This window comes from Coturnix japonica, chromosome Z (genome assembly GCF_054131305.1).
Source record: "Coturnix japonica strain WE chromosome Z, WE-NBRP24, whole genome shotgun sequence".
NCBI classification, from domain to species: domain Eukaryota; kingdom Metazoa; phylum Chordata; class Aves; order Galliformes; family Phasianidae; genus Coturnix; species Coturnix japonica.
The window spans coordinates 13,112,968-13,135,868 of record NC_140702.1 but is presented as its reverse complement, the minus strand read 5'-3'; the positions used below and the strand labels follow the sequence as shown (position 1 = coordinate 13,135,868).

The window sequence follows — 22,901 nt, the reverse complement described above, 5'->3', positions numbered from 1 at the left end:
GATGGCAGGCCTTGTGTGTACATGTATGTTCTTTAAGTGAAGACACTGACTTTCTTGTGTTTCAGTAAGAGGAAAAAAAAAAAGAAACCGAATATCTATTTGCTAGTTAAATTCATCCACTCCATTATCAGATAAAACCTCTGTGTTTAACAAGGCTTCTAAATTCTGGAAGGTGATGTTGGATGTGGACTCAGTGAGCATTAAGGTCTTTTCCAACCTGAGCAATTCTCTGACTCTTTGCTCAGGCTTTTAAAGAGACACATACATGTAATTATCCCAAGATTTCATAAATATTTACAGGATTGACGTTATGTATTTTTTTGTATGATATGAAAATGTAGGATATATAATTCTAATATAACTCCTCCATTGATATCTATTTCTAATGCAGTTAGGGTTTTATGTTTAGGAGAGAGGTTATATGTTTAGTACTAAGCATATTTTGGGTGAAAACATCCCTCCACATGAGAATGCTGTTCACTGAATGAACTTGCTTACTATGAACATCTAATGTAATTGGAGGTATGACTTGTCAGACATCAAAAACATGAAAATAGCAAATTTTAAGTCACATTTTCTTTACCAGTTGTCAAAATATTATTTACATTATTTTGTCTGCAGTCAAGAAAACTGATCTGTTTTGGTGCCCTGGGGGGGGAGATCAGTAATTGAGTATGCAGACTCCTGTCAGGGGCTGTGTATGAATTTTCCTTCTGTAGAAGTGCCGTGCTAGCTGGTTTGCCCCTGGAAGTACTGAGAGGCAAGTACAGATATGTGTAGACTGACTTGCTTTTTAAAGCCAGTGTTGTATCAGAACGTGACTTTCTATAGTGAAAGTAAGCCTGTAGCTCTCCTAAGGAACAGTGTTTCATGGAATGTCACTTTTGCTTTCAGTTTTTCCGATGTTGACCATCGTCCACATGTTTTTTAAATTTCATTTTGTACTGCATAAGTTTTGCATTTGAGCCTTTTTTACGTTTCAGTATATGGAAACAGAGTTAATAAGGCTGTGAATCCGAGTTTCCCATTGCAGTGGAAGGCAGCATTTTTGACACTGTGGATAGATGAAAAGGAAAAAAAGTGTTTTGGCTGTTCCTGTTGATAGCATTTTTCCTTGCTCTTGCTGTTTCCCATTTAACTAAAGCTGTTTTAACGGGACAGATGCCAGAAGTGCAGCACCGTACTCAGCAGCTCATTTCTGTACCTGAGTGATGGTGCAGCACTTGTGTGTGTAGGTTACATGGTAAATTGTTCTGGTACCGTGCTGCCACACTGCTGATAGGTTCAGGGAGAGCTGTGAAAATAGGTGGGTGGGGAATAGTATGGCTGGCTTCTCTCACTATAGCCTTAGATCAGCATAAAGTGACCAGGAAACCGCACCCTAAATTTCCAGTGATAGCCAATGGAATGAATGCTCATATGATTCAACAATCTGACTATTATCTCTGCAATTAACTTTCTTAATCACACCATACTGCAAATAATATAACATGGTGCTGTTATTCATTAAAAGACATGGTGTTTTATAGTGGCATTTGAAGTCTAGGAGAAGACAAACTTCCTCAAAAGTGCATACCAGAAGCACATGAATCAATACAATGCTTTCTTACATACATTCTGGTCATGTGATTGACCCCAACAGATGCTCACACAGTAAACCCTACCGAGATCTTACCACTGTAAATAAATATGACCAGCTCTTGGGAACCAGACTGCTTTTACCATGGAAACAAGGGTGATCCATAGACAGTTCAACTGGCAGAAATCAAATCTTAGGATTTCTCTTAGTTTGGGATTAGATCACATGGAGAAATCAGGGACTTGGTAACCCTTTTCTTGACTTTAGGGGGCATGGTTGCTGTGTGTACAGTAGCATGTGAAAAGTACACGAAGCAACTTCCCTCTGTAACCAAGACCAGACTGCTGCTGATTTATTCTCCTATATCTTGCAATGATTTGATTGAGAGCATTGCTCCAACTTTGATTCTTGCTTTCTTGCAGCTCTTAGACTCCAGCACTTTTGAAAAGCATGGAGGATTTGAAGAACCTTAATGGGAAAGTCGGAGAGACAATGTTTTTCTAGGGTTTCTTTTGAGTAAGCATGTGAATTAAGCTTCATTCATTATCAGATGACAGACTAATGCTTAGAATACAGTTTACCAGTCAGCATTAAATGCATGTTGTCGCAGTGACCCAAAGATCACTGCAAATTAAATGAATGCAGCGTTTGAGATGCATGCCAGGTGACTTAGTTCAATCTGTAAGCTGTACATAATCCTTCCTGATTTTCATAGGTCTTATTTTCCTACCAAGCCTTTCTTGGCTTGGTGAGCATTTTCCTTCCAGGTTCATTTCTCTGGGAAATTTTTTGTTGTTCATTTTTTTTCATTTTACTGCCTACTATAACGCATGCGTTTTCTTCCTTTTTTAAAATGTCACTTCCCTCTATTTTCCAATCTAATTTCTTTCTCTTGCTTTATGTATGTAGACCTTGTGCTATCAGAAGAATTACTCTAGCTTTACATATGTTCATTCTCTTTTGTTTCAGTTACCTGTCATTTTCTGAAACGCCATCAGATGGGAATCTCTAGGGTTTCTTTGTTTATTCGATTTCAAGTTATTCGTTGCACAGTTTAATACATTGGATATGGTAGTGTGAAGCTTCCTCTATGGAAGCTTCTTGAACTCAAAGGTACGTTATTTGTTATCTTTCCATTTGGCTTCTGTCAATGCTGCCAATCTTTTTGTATGATAGGAATTGGTAGAAGTAGACAGAAGCTTGCTCTCCATATAGAATTGGGCTATTTCAGAATATATGTATGAATGCAGATATCCTTATTCTCTTGATTTATTTATGTATTTATTTTGTCTTTTTAAATGTTTTATATCTCTCGCTCTTTCGTCTTTGAAGAACAACATATTTATAGGGAAAGGGTGCTGAAGAGTAACTGAAGATATGCACTGAAAAAATACAGATGTTGCCCAGTCTTATAGGTCCATAACACTGTACAGCTTGTGCCCTAAGGGAGAGCCTGTGAAAATATACATTGCTTCCTGATAAAGGAAATGAACTGGTGTCTATAATCCTACTTATTCGTTAGTTATACGTGGGGTTTTGTTTTTATTTTTTTTCCTAGTTGAAAAGCAGCTACTTGTTGCTTTAGAAATGGAGTTGTTTTATCCATCATTAGTCTGGAAGTGTTAGGTAGCTCAGTCAGTCCAGGCTGATCCTTTCTGTCTGAATGATACCACTTTATCCAATAACATATGTTATTCAATTTATTGAAATACAAGTTTTTATACATACAATGGCTCTCTTTTCCAAAAATAGAAAAATATATATGGAAATAAAATTGACTACTTAAAAAGTGTAGAAGTAACTTGAAAGTAGTTCTTGGTTGTTAAGTCTTGTCTGCAGGATTGCATGAAACAATGTTTTCTGTAGGCTGAAGGATGAGACAGTAGCAATGTAAATAGTGCTATAGAATTATCAAGGAACAAGATTGTGATTCCTTGGGAATTCTTATTCTGTGAATTTTATCTTGCAGCCATGGAATTTATCTTTTATCATAAATAAATAAAATTTATTAATGCTTATTGTGACAGGCATTATTTGGACTATTGTGAACAGTGTTCTCTTGGAGGTGCTCTTTATCGTGGTATCACTGTATTAGTATGTATCTTAAAAGATATGGAGGGAGACTGATAATAAGTAAAATCTCAGTAAGATCCGGAGTTCTCAAAAAAAAAAAAAAAAAAAAAAAAGCCATCGGAAGCCTGGATTAAAACTGTTACAGTGTAATGAGTGTTAGTAACTTGATGTTTAACTAAAGCAATCTGATTTAAAACTATAGGCTGCTCAAAGGTGATAACTAATTTAATTGCTAGTGTAAATACCTAGAATGCTAACATGATCTGTGGATTTAAATACTAATAGAATTCAGAAATAGGTCTTCTTACCAGAATCAGGTCTGTCCCCTGCCAAAAGGAAGTCGCACTTTACATGTTACAATTAAATCACTTCAGTATACCTTGATCAGGAAAAATTGTAACTTTGCAAACAAACTCATGTATTCAATTCAGAGTTTCAAGAAATGAGGGCTGCTAGTCGATGCGTTACTGTAGGTAGAGCTGGAGGGGGTGTTGCGTTCTGTATGAGTGATGATATCTCTTATGACAGAGAGAGAGGCACTTGGTACTGCATACTGAAAAGATGCAGCATTCATTTCTACAAGAGATGTAGGCTTTATGGGTATAGGGAAATATGTAAACTACAGTAGAGTTGTGTGTTTCTTCACTAGGAGAGTGGTTAGGCCCTGGAATGGGCTGCCCAGGGAGGCTGTGGATGCCCCGTCCTTGGAGGTGTTCAAGACCAGGTTGGACGGGGCCCTGGGCAACCTGATCTAGTAAATGTGGATGTCTGGTGGCCCTGCCAGGCAGGGGGTTGGAACTACATGATCCTTGAGGTCCCTTCCAACCTGGGTCATTCTGTTCTCATGAGTCTGTTGACAATCTGAGAGATTATTTTGTCCTTATTTGTATAATTAATATGCTGTTACAAAATCCTACTTTCTGAATGATGATTCTAACAGATTCTATTACTTCTTATTTCAACAGGTGAAGTAGGGTTGGGCTGAGGATCGAAGGCTACTGCGTATGAACATACCATACAGGAAGAAATGGCGAGTGAGGATGAAACAAAGCGGACCAGAGGAAAAGAACAAGAGTGGGTATCATAGATGTGACTGTGCTTTTCTTGTGTACAACAATACTCTTCTAGAGAATCTTAAGCAGTAATTTAAAATTCAGCTTGTTTATGGAAGTATTATTCTCAATTGATAATCTTGATGCAAATCTTTTGTGTAGCTTATTCATGTGATGTTTAATTTACATGATGCACGTAATTGTGCAGTCTTCTGTTACTTTGCATTTGCTTGATTTCAAGCGTGCAATTCAGAGATTTTAAATTCTACAATTATATAATTGTTTGCGAATATGAATCTTCATTTAAAATGTACACGTGTATGGCATTTGTTGTGGAGAGAAGCTTAAAATGTGAATCCAGGAATTGAAAACTCGTAAAGAAAAATAATCTGAGATAAGCACCTTTGGAGTGTTGTGATTGAGGTGAGAATAGGATTACTTCTATGCTCTTGAACAATTTTATCACTCTGAAGTAAATAGTTACCAAAAGTAGTTTAATGCTTTTAAATGAATGATCATTCAAAGTGCAAATCAGTTTATAGTTGTGGGTTTTTTTTTTTTTTTGGATACATGGGAAGGGACATTGGTGTTGTTATTGGTTGTTTTGTTTTTTTTCTAAATATGCTGGTCATGAGCTAAGTTTGGTACGTTATTTAGTCTTGCAGAACAATAGAGATAATAACAGAAATGGGTGTCCTTCATTCTGTAAGGTGTAGCTATTGATAAATACCTGTAATCCTGTTTATTTGTTGTTGTTGTTTTCACAAGGAACTGTTTTTTAAATCCAATGGTAAAAAGGGTGGGGTATATATAGAAATTTTGTAGAAGTTTAGCTGGTTGCTTTTGTGATCCTGACTGTCATATGTTATTTTTTTTCTCTCCACACTGTACACTGTTAAATCATTTCCTTTGCAGGAGGAAAGTCCACAGCTCATCACAGTTTAATTGTTCTTTCTTTAGTCTATTTACCATTATGTTTGCAATAATTTGCCCTCTAACATCTTTCATTTTCTCTAATTTTTTTTTATACAGACTTGCAACAGATGTTTCACTTGATGGTGATAAGGTATGAATCATTTTTCATCTTTTACTGTGCTCTTGTTCCTTCTTTTAGTTTAAAACAACAAAACACTTGGGGTTGGCATGGACCTAAGATATATTCAAGGTTCAAACCCCTGTGCTGTCAGAATACAATGCTGCTTATTCTTACTGATACTTTATCGGTAGTTACAAGTCTCCTGTACTAGTTCTGCTTCCCTTAACCATATTTTTCTCAATATTAATCCTTCACAATAATATATTATAAAATAGAAGTGTCATTACTGGACTATCTATTCTTCAGAAGTGTGTGTAAGGATTGTTTTTTTTTTTCCCTGACCAAATGGAAAACAGCTTGCTGGTGGTTTAAGTAGGATACTGTTTGTTTACATCACGTAAATATCTTCAGACCTGTGGATAGTAAAGTGTAAAATACAGCAAAACTATACATGTTATCACATCATACAGGTACATTTGTAACATGGAAAAGGATTAAGCTTAAGGAAATGAGGTTCTCACAGTACAAGTTTCATTCTCTGTGGTATTTATTTACAGATGTACCCACATATTCAATTGCTTTTGAAGAATTAGGATGAAAGTTTTAGTAAGGATTGTATTGAGTATCATATTTGTTGTTTAAAGACAACAGCTCAGGACTATCTGCCAGCTAATAATGGACAACCTGGTAGATGCTTTCCACCTTGTAAATGTCTCATCTACCTTATTCTGAATGAGTGAGGTACAACTGTGCCTTCAGGGATACCCAGCCTTGGAGGAGGTCTGGGACACCTGGGGTCAAGCTCACGTGGCTGTAGCTTTCACACTCATTGCCTTGTAACTTCTGATAGTCACTGCTCCTTTTGACAACGAAATGGAGAGAACCGGTTTTCTGTAACTTTGTAATGATCCTCACATTAATTATTACCCTTTTACAGAAAGGATAAAAATACAAATACTTGATACTGGTCCAAGTTGTTGTGCACAAATTAATGCATTTATTCTGCCCTGATCAAAACCATGGCAATTTACAACTTTGAAGTCCATGTTTTATGAAGCTGAAATTCTTACTGCTTTTCTCTAGACCTCTGTGTTACCATCTGCATTTTTAGAGTATGATGCTTTGTAGATGTTTTGAAAGTTGTGTTAGTATTCCAGAGAGGGAAGAAGTGTGATTAGTATGCAAAATAATTTGGCATTTGTTAACTCTGTTAAAATAAGGAGATAATTATGTCTGTATTGTGTGAACAGACAAGGCGTTGCCTATTGGCATTGTCTCAGTGTTGTGATCAGCAGTACAGTCTGGTTGGAGGTCTGTAGCTAGTACTGTTCCCCAGGGACCAGTACTGTGCCCAATCTTGTTCAGCATCTTCATCAATGACCTGGGTTGGGGGATAGAGTGTACCTTCAGTGAATTTGCCAGTGATATGAAACCAAGTGAAGAGGCTGAAACGCTGGAATGCTGTGATGCCATTCAGCAAGACATGGACAGAATGAGTGGAGAGGAACCATAGGGGGTTCAACAAGGACAAGTATGGAATGCTACACTTGGAAGGGAATAACTGCATATATCAGTACAGGTTAGGGGCTGACCTGACTAGAAAGGAGCTCTACAGAACAGATGGTTGTCTTGTTAGACAGCAGGTAGAGCATGAGGATGTCCTTGTGGCCAAGAAGGCCAGTGGTGTCCTGGACTAAATGATCTCAGAGATCCCTCCCACCCCCTGTATTTTTTTTTTAATTTCCTGGCTTTGTTTGTATCCTTGTATCCTCTAGTACTAAAATCTATTTCACAAAGGAAAAAAAAAAAAAAAAAAAGGAATGTTTCAGGGATGTGTATCCCAGAAATGTAAGATTTGTTATCTGAATCTTAGTCCATTTTTTTTTTTCAACTGTTTTTTGTAGGTTTACTGCCATAAGCTTTTGAAAGGTAGTTTAGAGAGCAGTGAATGTTATTTAGGTCAAGACTCCTTGTCTACAATTAAGTATAAATACAGCTGGCATTTTTGATTCTTCCTTTACTTTTTTTTTTTTTAATTTTGTGTCTGGGATGGATAGGCTATATTTGCACGTTTGCTCTGTTTAATATGTTTATATCTCTAACATTTTAGTCTTATTTTTAGATGTGTCTGTCTATGTAGTTCTGTGGAGAGTACTTTGACAAAACATTGCTGTGTGCTTGTTTTCTTCTGAATGTTTGTACCAGGTAGTCTTAGAAGTGTTAAAGACAGCATTTTGGGACTTGTGAACTTTTGGACTGTCACATTCTCAGTTTACATAGGAATGGCAATGCTGTTAAACTAGACAAATACCTTAAGTACTTCTTAGTTAAATAACAACTTCCAAATCTGTTGAATGTATGTCAATGAAACTGAATTTCCTTCAGCAGATCTTTTTCCAACAACAGTTTTATTTTTGCTTGTTCACTTGCTTACTTCTTTTGATGAAGACTGTCCACTAATCGGATTACTTGCTAGCTTTGGCTGAAGTGACATAGTAATTCATGGACATTCACGAAACATGGAGACCCTTTAACCACATCTGAATTTGAGCCTGGCGCAAGTAAGTTGTGCTGAAGTCAGGAAATTCACAGTGTAAGTGTGAAAAACTGTGCTGGCAAGTGAACCTGCATGTGTAAACAAAGTTCTGAATTCAGAATCCAATGTAGATAAACAGTTTCAAAACTCAGGCTTGATACAGAACAAGTGAAGCTGCATTCATTGGGTTTTGTGTGTGAGTTGTAAAACTTTGATACTCATGCTGGTAGCTGTGAAGCTTGTGTCCCTGTCATTGGTATTTTCCTCCATTGTGAGAAACTGAACTTAGCATTTCTGGTGAAGTCCCCTTAACACCACTTTGTCTTGTCTGCATTTTACTTTTATGTTGTATGGTGCTGTGTATTCCTGTGTAGTTTTAGCAGGAGAAAAGGAGTCTCTCATTAAATAATAGGTGGAAAGCGACATGTAAATATTGCAAATGTTACATTTGTTAAACTATTTTTGGAAGAAAGATATTTTAATAATATTGATTGGCTGCAAATTTCTCCTGCTCAATGAAAAATAACTGTTAGTTGCTGAATTTTATTAAGTACTTGCTGTCTCTAATATGAGATATACTATGTACATTCTGACCTCTTTACTAGTAAGTTCTATGCAATATAGACAAAATTGCCTCCCCTTTGTTTCGCTGTTTAGTCTAGCCTTTGCAGAATGTTGCTAACTAATCATGATATGCTTTCAGAAAGGCCTTTTAACACTTCTACTGGTGCTGATAAAGTGAAGTTTCAATCAGATCTCTGTTTCCCTGACCTCCAGATGCAGCTCATCTGAATGTGGAGCAGTGCAGCTCCAATGCAAACAATCCAAATTGTTTATTACACATTCTCATATCACTTCACAAGTTTTCCTGTTTTAGCTTTCCCATTCGCCCCTGCAGCTTTCCCATCCACCTTTACACATCAACAGAGTGGTCCACAAACAATCTTCAACTGTTCATGCAAGTGCTTGTCCAATCTGAACCACGAGCTGCTCTTTCTTCGTCCAGAGGTGTCCTTGGTTCTCATGCTGTTTATCTTGCTCCACAGTTGCTGCTCTGTACAGCCCTTCTTGTATTCCCAAAGAGCAGACTGAGTATTAATTAAAGGAGGAGGAAATAACCTTGTCTTTATTTTAAAAATTGCTTTCCATCTTGGCTTGTTGAATTTGATTCCCAAGGTGGAGCAGAATAGAGAGAAAGGAAAAGATCTGATAAGCTGCTTAATTCACCTTTGAGTCAGTAAGCTGTTAATTCAGCTGGGGTGCATTGTGCCATCAAGTATGCAGGCACAGCTCTATGATTCTGCTGTAGAGATGGTAACAAGTTATTTTTCTATTCAATTAGCTTGTCCATTTGACAAACAGTGGGGAGATAGTATACAGTATGTGGGAAAAGGAGCCTAAGTTGGTATTTCTGTTAAAGATTTTGCATCAGAAAATTCAGCTCTGGTGTCAGTATGGATAAATTTCTGTTATCTCAGTTAACTGTTAGGTTTCTGTTCAAATATTGATCTTGGTTATGTCCTAATTTTATCCAATCTTCTGAGTGTTCTGAGAAAATGGGATAATAACACTGTTAGATATGGATTTTCTTGGTACATATATGTAGTATTTACAACATATTTTAAAGACCAGGTTCTAGTATTAAGTGAATAATTAAGTGAATGCTGGTATACCTTTTTCCATTCTGACCGAAAACTGAAAGCAGCAATTTAGTTTCTTAGAAAAATATTTTAACAAGTGGCCAAATTATATCCCTAAATGCTGAAGATGACATAGGCAAGCTGTCTTTAGAAAAGAGAAAAAGTGCACAGTATTATAGTTATGTTTAGAAAAGCTAATATTTGTGCTTAGCTGAAACAATGATTGAATTGCTGTCAGTTTAAGTTCTTCGCATTGCTGGGTCCTTGCATAGTGCTAGACTAAGGTCTGAGAGGGGTCAAGCAGACTAAATGACTCTTTAGTTCTTCCTGAGCTTATTGCTTCATGAAAACTCATGGTCCTCATACCTAACAAATATTTAGTTGCATTTTTATTTTTGGGAGAAGGGAAGAAAAGGATTTTTAGAATTCATTCTAAGATGGCAAGTGGAGGAAGAATGCTCAAAGTTATATCTAGGACAGGAAGACAAAGTTCTTTGGGTTCATTTTTTTCTACTCTTTGCATTATTGCACTTAGTAAGTACAGTAGAGAAACTGATCAGTTAGGTACAACCTTTGAGTGTTTCAAAAAGCAAATACCTTTATTTCTGGTTTCTGCTACAGTAGTCAGGGGCAAACATGATTATTGAATGTCTGTGGTGGAACTGTATGCAAAACATTGAAAATGGCCAGAGTATGACTCCAGGGTTTTAATTGAAAAAGTTGTTTTTTTTTCCATTTCATCCCCTGTATATAAAATCAGATTATGCATTATTTTGAGTTTGGGAGTTCTTTATTTTTGTCAAAGTCTAAGGAAGTTTGATTGCTTAAATTATGTTTTATCTCAGATCAAAGGAGTTAGTTTTATTCTACAGTAAAGCTGTATGACTCATACAGAATAATTTTCCTCTCAGTGCTTAGTTGCCTTTTCCATTGAGTTAGACCTGGATGAACTGTTTCTCTGCTTGGTCCAGAGTCTGTTAATAATTTAAGTGATAGAAACTATATAGGATTCCTTTAATTCCTTTAAAATACAATTGGTGCTTTCCATGCAAAGTTGATTGGCTTGTTTTCTACTTCTGGAGCTCCAGTCATTGTTGCAGATGCACTGGGAGTTAACAGTTAACCAGTTAGGATTCTTACTGGTCATCATGCTTCTATTACGCTGCCAGGTTTGAATACAGTTTAGAACCCAGATGTGGTACTTTCAGTTTCCCTGTATATTGGTTTGCTATGGGATTTCAGGCTAAGAACTTTGCAGAATACTTATCTTTAAATAATAAACACAATTTTGATTCAATAGAAGTGTTATTTGTATGCACATAGGAATAAATGAATAAAAATTATTTTCAGAATTAACCTCTGGAAACCTGACAAACAAATGAAATACAATATTGGCAGCCTCACCAAATATTGTTAGTAGGCCGGCACACTGAAAAAAGCTGGAAAATGGAAGAAAAAAGTGTTTAATGTTTAGCCTTAAGTGGACATAGCATATTTGGTGTGCTTTGGGAAAGGAGGAATGGTTTGTGCCCCTGAATGAAATCACTATAAATTTTTACAGCTTTAAATTATTTTTCTTTCTCACAGGGCACAAAATGCAAGTTGGAATTAATGGCAAAAGCAGGCAGCAGCTGAAGCTCTATTCTAGGCTGCTTGTTTCATCTGATGTAAAGCTCATTCCATTGTCACTATCACCCATATAGTTTTCAGATGTTGCTGCCCCATCCCTGGAGGTCCTCAAAGCCAGGTTGGATGTGGCCTTGGGCAGCCTCATCTACTGGGTGGCAACCAGACTGGCAGAGGGCTGAATCTCAATGGGCTTTTAGGTTCCTTCCAACCCAACTATCCTGTGGTTCTGTGATAATTGTAACTGCATTCTGGTTTGATGAAGAGAGTAACTGATTTATAGTCTTGTGATTTAGTATTTTTAAGCCCGAAGCAGAAAGGAGAACACTTATATTCACTACAGACATATATATCTGATTTTAAAAAGGCCAATTATTATTTTCTTTATTTTGATGCTTACACAGTAATAGAATATTTAGTAAGAGCATTTTTGTTGTTGCTGATGTTGTACTACTGGCAATCTAAGCAGCACTTATTTGAGGTTAATTTGACAGCAGTAACCCTGAAGTGTTTTACGGTGCATGAATAATTTGGCAGTGCTCTGTAGTCTAATCTGTTAGTCATGCTAGCTTCATTTTCCTGGTTAGTAGAGGAAAATTAAGGGCACTTGAAAGGGTGGAGGCAGCAGCAGCACATGAAACATGAACAGTCACATCTACTTTGGAGTGTTCTAATATCTCTCAAGTTATAGCACCTTAACTTCAATGTTTTAATAATTAAAAGCAAGCAAAAAGAAGATGTGATGCCAGTATTCTTGAAAAACACTTGCTCTTGGAAAAAACAATGATGACATTTGCTAGTTAATATTTCTAGCAACATTAATTAAAACAAAAGAAATGATCCACTGCAGGTAGTTATTTAAGTAAGGTGAGAGTAATAGGAACTTAGTTGCTAATGGTAGTGTCATCTGAGCTTGGCCAAGATTTAAAGGCTTGAATGTTACCAAGAGCACTGCTGCAGTTATCTCAGCCAGCTGATGCCAGTGTCGGTGAGGCTGGCTCCTCCCACATCGTGAATGATGTATGTGTCACAGCCAGGAATGCTGTCAGCTCATTCAGCTGCATTCCCTGTGCTTTAAGTGCTTAGTGAAAGCATTGCTTATCTGTTTCTCATTGTCTGCTTTAGAAGGCAGAAGGTAACATGTTAGTCATTGTTATCTGAAATAACTGATATATTTTCTAGATATGGAAGATAAAAAAAGTCTTTTTTGATGGTTAGTGTTTTGTTGCATTTTCACTGCTGTGAAGGAGTAGATGCACACAGCAAACACACCCTCAGCCATCTTGCCCCTGGGCAGCATGGTGACACCTCCTTCACCCAGCAGGATCCCAGATGAGTCACTTGGTACTTTCTCTTCCCAAGAAGCCCTCTGTTACTTGCTCCCTGCAGCAGGGATCATAAACTGAAACTCAAAACACTTCATTTTTATGCACTTTGGCTATGCTTGGTGAAAACAACTGAGCGTGGAAGAATTTCTCAGTATCAATTTGTTTAGTAATTCTTGTGTCTTCTATGTTGTACACTAAAGGCATGTAGCATTTTTAATGTGAGTTGTTCATGCAGCAAAGTGGGTAAATGGCCTAGGTGTATATTGTGCAATATTACGTGTCATGCTGGTTGGCACGGTCTCAAATGAGAAATGCAATGGGACAGTTTTCAGAACTATTCTGTGTACAGTTCTTGAAACTACTGACGTTGAAATTGTAGCTAAGTACTTCATGCTGTTTGTTTAGGGCTTCTTAGAAGTCTGCATGGTAGCTTCAACTTCAGTATGGCATCTGCCCCTAGAAACTTTGTTATAGCAACTTCATGCTTCAGCAGTGTACGTTGTCTCAGCTTCACTAATTATTTGATACTAAATCTCTTCTTCTGAAGAGAAACCTTTGTCTTTTTGTAATGAGATCAACAAAGCTAATACTTTGGTTATTTTTTATTCCCTCTTTTTGTCTTTTTTTTAAATATATATAATTACTATGGCATGACTTTAAGAGTGTACTGTATCTTGTTACTGGTGTAGCAAGGAACTTCAATAATTGATAACAGAGACAGGAGAGCTCGCTGTGTTGCTAAAAGAACCACTGAGAATTCAAGCCTACAGGAGAGCAGGTATCTGTGCTAAAACAACTTTCTTTGATGGTGTCTGATGATCAGGCTGTTGAGCAAATGTGTTTGGGAGGGAACTTTGCAGTGGAGGAAGGAAGGTTTGCCTGTTTGTGATGACTACCTATAATTTTCTTCCATTTCAGCATATTGAAATGTCATCTTTCTCTGTGTTTATTTTTCATGCAAATATATCACCTTGAAATTTCTATTAGTTTAACTTCCATTTTCTTTGAAATGTTTTTATTTTGACACTGATAACACTGTACTTCACCTTAAATCTTCACTTTGAAAGAATTTTCATCCCAAATAGTTGTACATTTTTAATGATGACTGTTTCCACTATTGTAAGAGACTCAACACCTTTGTTAGATCAAGTAGAACGGCTGACAAGGTGATGACCTTGTGGGTTAAGAGAGCTTTCAATGTCAGGGCTACCTATATTCTTAAGTTAATGGCTATCAGAGAACAGGTAGAATACATGCAGCTGTGTTGAGTGATGCTGGTTCAATGATGCATCTGCTCAGGTGCAGGCACATGTCACCACTGAATGCTGTGATTACACTTTTCATTGGAATGATTAGTCCTTCTTCCTGGAGCAGTTCATTCTATGCAGCAGTGAGCTATAGCTCTCTGCAGTTCTGCAGAGCTGTAGTATATACTTCTGCAGACTAGGTTATTTTATATGCCCATGTGCATGTGTGTCAATAACTTGGAATTGTTTCCTTGATCTGGTTTGCAGCACAATTCCACAAGCAATATGGAATTCCTTGCTAAAGGAAGCTGCATTCATGGAATAGCCTACAAAGGATGCAGATTTATTAAGAAGGACAACAAATCTGGTGAGGGGTCTGGAGCACAGGCCATATGAGGAGAGGCTGAAGGAGCTGGGAATGTTCAGCGTGGAGGAGGCTCAGGGGAGACCTTATTGCTATAGAGAACAGTTAATGTTGGTACTGAGACAGCAGTTTCTCCCATTTAGGTTTTGGCATTCGTAATAATAAGTTTCCTTGTTTGCCCATTTCTTTCCTAAAACCCTTTTGGTGATGGGGATGACAGAAAGGGTGGTCAGGCACTGGAATGGACTGCCAGGGAGGGGGTGGAGTCACTGACCCTGGGGGTGTTCAAGGAAAGACTGGATGTTGTGTTGAGAGACATAGTTTAGTGGGAGCTATTGGTAATAGGTGTGTGGTTGGACTGGATGATCTTTTAGGTCTTTTCCAACCTTGGTGATTCTGTGATTTATACTGACTCATGGATGATGGCAAATGCCTTTTGGGGTGGTTACAACAGTGAGAGCAAAATAACTGGCAAAGAAGGGGTAAACCTATTTGGGCTGCTGAACTGTGGAAAGACATTGCTGCCTGAATAAAGAATATGGTTGTAAATGTGCGCCTTATAGGTGTTCAGTTGCCCAAGAGTTGGGTTACTAAAGAACAATAAAACAACCATTATGTAGACCGAGCTGCCAGAATTAAGGTGGCTCAAATAGACTTGGACTGGCAACACAGGGTGAATTATTTCTAACTTGGTGGGCCCATGAGACTTCCAGCTGTCAAGGAAGAGATGCAGTGTACAGGAGATATAACTCCTGGCAAGGTCATGGGATGTCTCTTTTCCTTTGCCTTTCCTCACTGCTGCTTGTCCCAGTTGCGTGCATTACTTCAGTATTAGTGTGTGGCCTTCAGCCTTTTGGGCAGTCTTTCTCTTATTTTATTTGATTTATTAGCTTCAATTCTAGTTAAATTGTATTATAGTGTGTTATCTTGCCTTCCAATACCATATTTAGTTTTCCAGAAGCGCAGATTTTGTGAAATCCCTCTGCCCCACTGGTCATGGAACTGGGCCGAGCCAGCCCATAAACCATTGACAGGGATGAAAACAGTCTTGTTTTAATCCTTACTCTAACACGTGTGATGTTTTATGAGCAGCCAACTTTGCCTGAGAAGTTTTTTCACCACCCTAACTCAGACAGAGCAGTTTTCTGATATCAGAAGGGGGTCCAGAGGAAAGCTGGAGAGGGACATATAGTGACTGGATGATGGGAAATGGCTTTAAACTGGAAGAGAGTAGTTCTAGACTAGATATTAAGAAGAAAATATTTACTGTGAGGATGGTGAGTCATTGGAACAAGTTCCCCAGCAATGCTGTGGATGCTCCCACCCTGGAGGTGTTCAAGACCAGGCTGGATGGGGCTGTGAGCAACCTGGTATAGAGGGAGATGTCCCTGCATGTATCAGGGGGTTGGAATTAGGTGATCTTAAAGGTCTCTTCCAACCCAAACCATTCTATGATTCTGGGAACATGGGAGAAGCAGCTGGAATCCATGGCAAACTGCAAGAACAAAAAGAACCAAACAGCTTCTTTATGCACAGTTTATAATCAGTCCTCAATGGCAAATGCTTCTGCAATGCATGCCAACCAGTACAGTGGCTTACTGCTACCAAAAGGATGTCTTCATAGAGACATCTCTCCTTGCCCCTTCCCTTGCTCTGGATTTTGCTTTCAGCTGATAAACTTAATAACTTGATTCATACTGCTGAAACTCACTAGTGGAGGGTTGAATCATCTTATAAAGAATCTCCTGGGCACCAGAACTGATGCAGCACAAGCTGCTTTTTTTATGGAGCTGGTGAGAATACTGGGGCAAGGGCAATAGAAGCTTGTCCTTCCGCCAAAGTGATAATGTACTTTCTGGATCTGCTTACTTCATTTTCTAGTTTATGTCCCTTAGTCTCAATTTTTTTTTTATTTTATTTTTTTCATGTAAATACTCTCACAGAACAGTGTACTGCAAATTTCAAGAACGCTCATTGTCTTAGGAAGCATCTTTCTGGCATTTTGAGGAACTGTGATGTGAAAGAGATGATGCTTTACTGGCATACTAGAGTAAACCTAATAGCTAAAATCAGTGCCCAGTTGCCAGTTAAGTCTGGCATGCTGAATTTGGCATTTTTGGATAAAGAATCTGTGTTGCTCAAACTCTTCTCTGTTAGTGGTTAGAGCCACAGATTCTCCATATTCTTAAAGCATGTATTTTTTCACTGCTTTATTTTATTTTTTTGCAAGTACAGGAAGGATATCCACTGTCAAATGCTTTGGCTGATGATTAAGTTTAAAAAACCTGTTACATGTATATTGAAAATGTTGCAAGCTGGTGTTCTGAGGTCAGCGCAACTGCTGATCACTGTGGATATTTGTATCTGGAAGCAAAGTTGAACATAGACTCAGAGCCTGCAACTAGCTAATTTCTTTTAACAAACATTTGTTAATCCTTTAAAACATAAACAATAGTAGGATAAATAATCAGAGATTAAGTGTAACATGTCTGAACTCGCTAACTAACATAATGAGATAGAATGAACTGTTGTATTGTTAGCACTGTTTTACTGAAAAATAAATTTACAGCAATAGTGCATATTACACATAAAAAGGAGATGCTCTTGGGAAGGAGTTGTTAAGTTTTTTTTTATCTGGCTTTTCCTCTGTAACAGCATTTACCAGTAAAGCTGTTTTTTGTTTTTCAGCATGAACTTGACAATTCGCTTTCGGCTAATGTCAGTGGAAGGTCTCGTACCATGAGCACTTCTACTCAAGCTACAGGTACCTGTAGGAAAAAATGTATTTTTATCACAGTTCTTCTTCAACAATGTTTGTATTTCTCTGTACTTTTATTTACTTAGTTAGTTCTTAATTGTCACAGTTAACAGCCTCACCAGTCCTGAACTGGGTAAAGTGACTCTTAGAGGCACTGGAGTCTACCCTGTTTTGCTCAATTGCAGCTCTAAAGCTGATTTGTTGGTATGGGCCAAGAAATACCAATTAAGTGTAATTGTGATCAGGCTAGTAACCTTCTGTGGAGATACTCTAACACCTGTTCTTTCTATAGTTGGGAACTTAAAGGAATTTATTCTAAAGTGTTCAATACAGTCTGGGCTACATAGCTAGAAGATGAATACCTTGTAGTGGTGTCAATTTAGTGGGGTATAAGGCATGTTGTGTGGATTTATGATAAACATTTGAGTTGGTTCCCTTAAATGTTCTTGTTCATGCTATCTACCCCTCTTCTAGGACTTCTTGAGCAGCAGTATCTGATCCATCAGTATCTGATTTTGTAGGGGTGCAAGGGGCAGAGCAAACAACCTCTTTGTAAGCATTTAAGGACTGCTTGCTGTGTTTCCAATGGGAAATAAGATTAAGGGAGAGACAAAGGAGCTAATCGGAACATTCATCTTTTCTATTTCTTATTTGCACATGTTGGGTTGTTCATAGTTCTGTTAGTTTAGTATGACATTCAGAGGCTTCTGCTTGTTGTGAAACTGCATCAGTCTGGAATTCAGTCATGTAATAGCTGAAAGATATTTCAGGCCTGTGTAGATAATATTTTTTGTAAGAACTTGCCAGCTGGCAAAGAATATATATTTGTATTTGGTTCATTTGTCTTTTATTAATTATCAGTGTCATCACTGATACTTCATAGTGACTTCCAGGGTTTCTAAATGCTATTGAATTTTGTTTAAAGGCTTCCCTTATGAATATCTATTTTCTGTTTTTACCCAATTGAGTGTGGAATTCCAAAGAGGTGACGTGATGACCCTGGGCCATCATTGGCCCATTGAAGAATATTGAATCCATTTTGAAGTTTAGGTGCCAGTAAATCCAAGTGAATTATCAAGATTCATATCAGGCAATAGCTAGAGATAGAAATACAGTTTGAAGTGTGCTGAGGTCTTTGTGTTTGGGATGGAAGGAAGGCTAGGTTCTATCACTAATTTAGTGACTTAACTCAAATTCCACAAAACTCGGTGTATTTACAGCATTACAGAAAAGATACGTATGACATTTTTAGGCCAGATGTAAGTCATTAACATGTACTTGCTAATGGGTAGATGGTAAAATGGATGATGTACACTGCGCACACACAGGCTGAAATTGTTCTGTTAAGTACTGTCCTTTTTTGCTGTATGCCTGATCAGTGAACTCCTGTAACAGGCAAGATGCAGGGAGATAATGCTGTGCTTTCCACTTAGTTCCATCTTGTCACCTTCAGTAATGATTCAGAACCCACAAGAGATCACTCTTGCAAGAAACACTCATCTTAAAGGCAATATCTTTTTTAGGTTTCATTTACTCCTTTATATAGTCAAGCAGTACCCAGCTTAATGAAGTCAAGGACTTCATCCTGTCCTTTTTGAACCTTATAATTACATCTAACAAAATAGTACAGATCATTAGGGTTTAACACTAATATACTGTGTCCTGGCTTTGCACTGATACATGTTTAGTATATTTGTCTTAAAATCTCCTCCACAGCAAGCTTGCCACTTTTTCATATTTTCTAGAATGCACAGAGAGCATACAATAGCAAGTTGTTTGTAGCACATAAATAGGAGGAAGACAAAACAAAAGCTAGTATATTTTAGTAGCATGCAGTTAGACTTTAAATTCAGGTACCAATGTGGTGTCTTCCCTCATGTTTTGGGGTATTTTTTCAAGTCTCTTGTACCACCGTGTCTTACTCCTGGAGTATCTATTACTAGGATCTGTAGATTGGCTGGTGAACCTCAATTTTATTACTTCAACAGTTATTACTTCATTGTGATAGAAAAATATGCCAGTTTTAGTTGTGGTGTTCTGCTTAAAAATGCTCTCAAGGACTGTGAATCAACTCCATGGAAAGTGACTGTTGGTTACTTACCTGCTACAGGATTCAAATAGGCAAATTAAAAAATAATGATAAAAAAGCCAATTAAAAAGCCATCAATCTGTACGGATTTCATGCTTCACTGCTGTGTATCCTTTTCAAAGGGAATTCTTTTAAACTTAGTCATATGGACAGCAGTCTTTCTTTAGCGTTGCTGTTGTTACTGTTGTTAATTATTTGAGGTAGCAGCCAAGTCTGGCTGAAGAACTAACAATGCAGGAAGATAAGTTAGTAATAAAACAATGAATGTATCGGCTCCCGGTTACTACTAACTTGTCCCTCTCATGTAATTAACTTTTTGTAAATATCTTTCATGCGTGTTTGGAAAGAAGTGTCTAGCATCTCCAGTTGCAAGACTTCAAACAAAAGCCAACAGAAGACAGGGAAATGAAAGAGAAGGAAAAAGGAAAGTGAAAGGACCTCACATTTATTGTGGAGTTTTGGAAAAGGTGAAGGGAACCTTTTTAAACAGCCAGTGGTTTATATATGAGCTGACCTTTCTTAGAATACAAAAAGCTATAGAAAACAGTTAATGTTGGTACTGAGACAGCAGTTTCTCCCATTTAGGTTTTGGAATTCATACTGCATATTAAGTTTTCTTGTTTGTCCATTTCTTTCCTAAAACACTTTAGGTGATAGGGATGACGACAAGAAACCTAAAGAAGTGAAATCACTTTGCTCACCTTCTCGTGTCCTTCATCTTCGTAAAATTCCGGGTGATGCCACTGAAGCAGATGTCATTTCATTAGGACTCCCTTTTGGCAAAGTAACCAATGTATTGATTCTAAGAGGAAGAAGTCAGGTAACAATTATAACAGCAAGCCTGTTGCTGTCATTCATTTCTATAATGCTTTTCATACTGTGTTTGACTGAAATGATTGCAGTGATGTCCAAGTATTTCATCCATGGCTCAAAATTTTCATTTTTTTCAATTGGAAAAATGACTTGTTATTAATTTATTTTCATATGTTTTCTGATTACATAATGATCTAGAAACTTGTTGCCATTAGTCACAAACATGCATCTTATGTAAGAACATAAGATGATGGAGAACTACTTTGCTACTATTTATGTTGACAGCTGTCTTGAAATTATCAGCTCGATAAAATAATTAACATGGAAATTATTTTTTTTATGTGAAATTGTTTGTTTTTTGTTTGTTTTTCCCTAAACAAACTTTTAGGTGATGGGTAATTTACATCATGTATAAACACTGAAATCCTAAAAATAATGATAGTCTACAGCACTGGACTGGGATAATATTGTGCAGAAACCAATAGATATTCAGTGTCCTCTTCCTACTGCTTCAATCAGAGTATGCATTTGCAACCTAAGCAATAATGCTCGTATTCAGGATTCTAATAAATTTGTTAGCAATGATTTTTTTATTAGCATGTCTTTCCATACATCGTACTTACTCCAATTCTTCTTTAATAGTATATCATACTTAAAATGTAGAAGTCTATTCAGAGATTGAAATAAAGTATCTCCACAAACTTGCATAAATGAATACCTTTTAATGTAGCACTATAGAGTCAGAAGGTTGGAAAGGACCTACAAGATCATCTAGTCCAACCATCCTCCTGTTACCATAGCTACAACAAGCCACTAAACCAGATCTCCTAGCTCCTCATCCAGATGCCTCTTGAGCTCTGCCAGGGACGGTGACTCCCCCACCTCCCTGGGCAGCTATTCCAGTGCCTGACCACTATCTGAGAGAAAAAGTTTTTCCTTATGTCTAATCTAAACCTCATCTGATACAACTTGTGGCCATTTCCTCGTATCCTGTTTGTTGCCTGGGAGAAGAGGCCAAGCCCCTCCTCATCACAACCTCCCTTCAGAAAGTTGTAGAGTACAATGAGGTCTCCCCTGAGCCTCCTCTTCTCCAGACTAAACAATCCCAGCTCCCTCAGCCGCTCCTCATAAGATTTGTGCTCCAGACCCCTCACCAGTTTCGTTGCCCTCCTCTGGACATATTCCAGGGCCTCAGTGTCTTTCCTGTAGTAAGGGGCCCAAAACTGAACACAGAACTTGAGGTGTGGCCTCACCAGAGCTGAGTACAGGGAGATGACCACCTCTCTTCTCCTGCTGGCCGCACTATTTCTTATATAGGCCAGGATGCCATTGGCCCTCTTGGCCACCTGGGCACACTGTCGGCTCATGTTCAGCAGAGCATCAACCAACACCCCCAGGTCCATTTCCTCTTCGCAGTCATCCAGCCACTCTGCCCCAAGCCTATAGTTCTGCATAGGGTTATTGTGGCTAAAGTGCAGGACCCTTCATTTGGCCTTGTTGAACCTCATGCCATTCACCTTAGCCCAGTGATCCAGCCTTTCCAGATCCCTCTGAAGGGCCTCCCTACCCTCAGGCAGATCAACACCACCTCCCAACTTGGTGTCATTTGCAGACTTACTGAGGGTACACTCAATTCCCTCAACTAGGTCATCAATGAAGATACTAAACAAGATGGACCCCAGTATCGACCCCCGGGGGACACCACTTGTAATGGGTCACCCGCTGGACTTAACTCCATTAACCACTACCCGCTAGGCACAGCCCTCTAGCCAGTTCCTTACCCAAAGGAGGGTATATCTGTCCAGACCATGGGAGGTTGTTCAAGCATGACCTGCCTTTCATGAACCCATGCTGGCTGGGCCTGATCCCCTGGATGCCATGTACATGCTGTGTGATCTCACCCAAGACGATTTGTTCCATAACTTTCCCTGGTACCAAGGTCAGGCTGATGGGCCTGTAGTTCCCCATATCTTCCCTAAGGCCCTTCTTGTAGATGGGAGTCTCATCGGCAAGCCTCCAATCCTCCGGGACCTCTCCAGTTAACCAGGAGTGCTGGTAGATGGCAGAGAGTAGCTCAGCAATCACCCCTGAAAGTTCCCTCCGCACCCGAGGGTGGAGCCCATCCAGTCCCCTGGACTTGTAACAATCCAGGTAGAGGAGGAGCTCTTTAACTGTCTCCATCTGAATCACTAGGGGTGTATTCTGTGTTCCTTCCCAGGCTTCCAGATCAGGGCATAAAGTGCCCTGAGGATAACTGGCTTGCCCATTAAAGCAGATGTAAAGAAGACGCTGAGGACCTCAGCCTTCTCCTTGTCTTCAGTGGTCACATTCCCCAGTGCGTTAAGTAAAGGATGGATATTTTCCTTGGTTCTTTTCTTACCACTGATATATTTGTAGAGCGTTTTCTTATTCTCTTTTACTGTAGTGGCCAGTCAGGGTTCAATCTGGGCTTTTGCCTTCCTAACTTCCTCCCTGCATACCTTACCAACTTCCTTGTAATCTCCCCAAGTAGCGTGTCCCTGCTTCCAGAGGACAGACTCTTTTTCTTCTGGAGTCTCAACGATTCAACAGTAGTTCCTGGTTCATCCACACTGGTCTTCTTCCCTTATGGCTTGCCTTACAGCATTCAGGGACAGCCCATTCTTGTGCTTTCAAGATTTCCATCTTGAGGAGCATCCAGGCTTCCTGGACCCCTTTACCCTTAAGGAGCAACTCCCAAGGGACCCCTGCAAAAAGCTCCTGAGCAGGTCAAAGTCCACC

The 22,901-nt window shown here is 38.6% G+C and overlaps 1 protein-coding gene across 5 annotated transcripts in view; it reads left to right on the top strand.

Moving 5' to 3' along the window:
- The window catches only part of PTBP3 (polypyrimidine tract binding protein 3), a 49,255-nt gene that overhangs the window by 2,677 nt on the left and 23,677 nt on the right, over positions 1-22,901 (top strand). For 3 of the 5 annotated variants that reach the window (XM_015849860.3, XM_015849859.3, XM_015849858.3), the window contains exons 2-5: positions 4,618-4,726; positions 5,737-5,770; positions 17,170-17,245; positions 19,979-20,148. In XM_015849860.3, the coding sequence (XP_015705346.1) occupies positions 4,680-4,726; positions 5,737-5,770; positions 17,170-17,245; positions 19,979-20,148 (327 nt within the window). In that variant the 5' untranslated portion in view covers positions 4,618-4,679. Of the gene's footprint in view, positions 1-2,581; positions 2,693-4,617; positions 4,727-5,736; positions 5,771-17,169; positions 17,246-19,978; positions 20,149-22,901 lie in introns of those variants that run through there. The other 2 variants (XM_085528826.1, XM_032441358.2) reach the window with 2 other exon arrangements.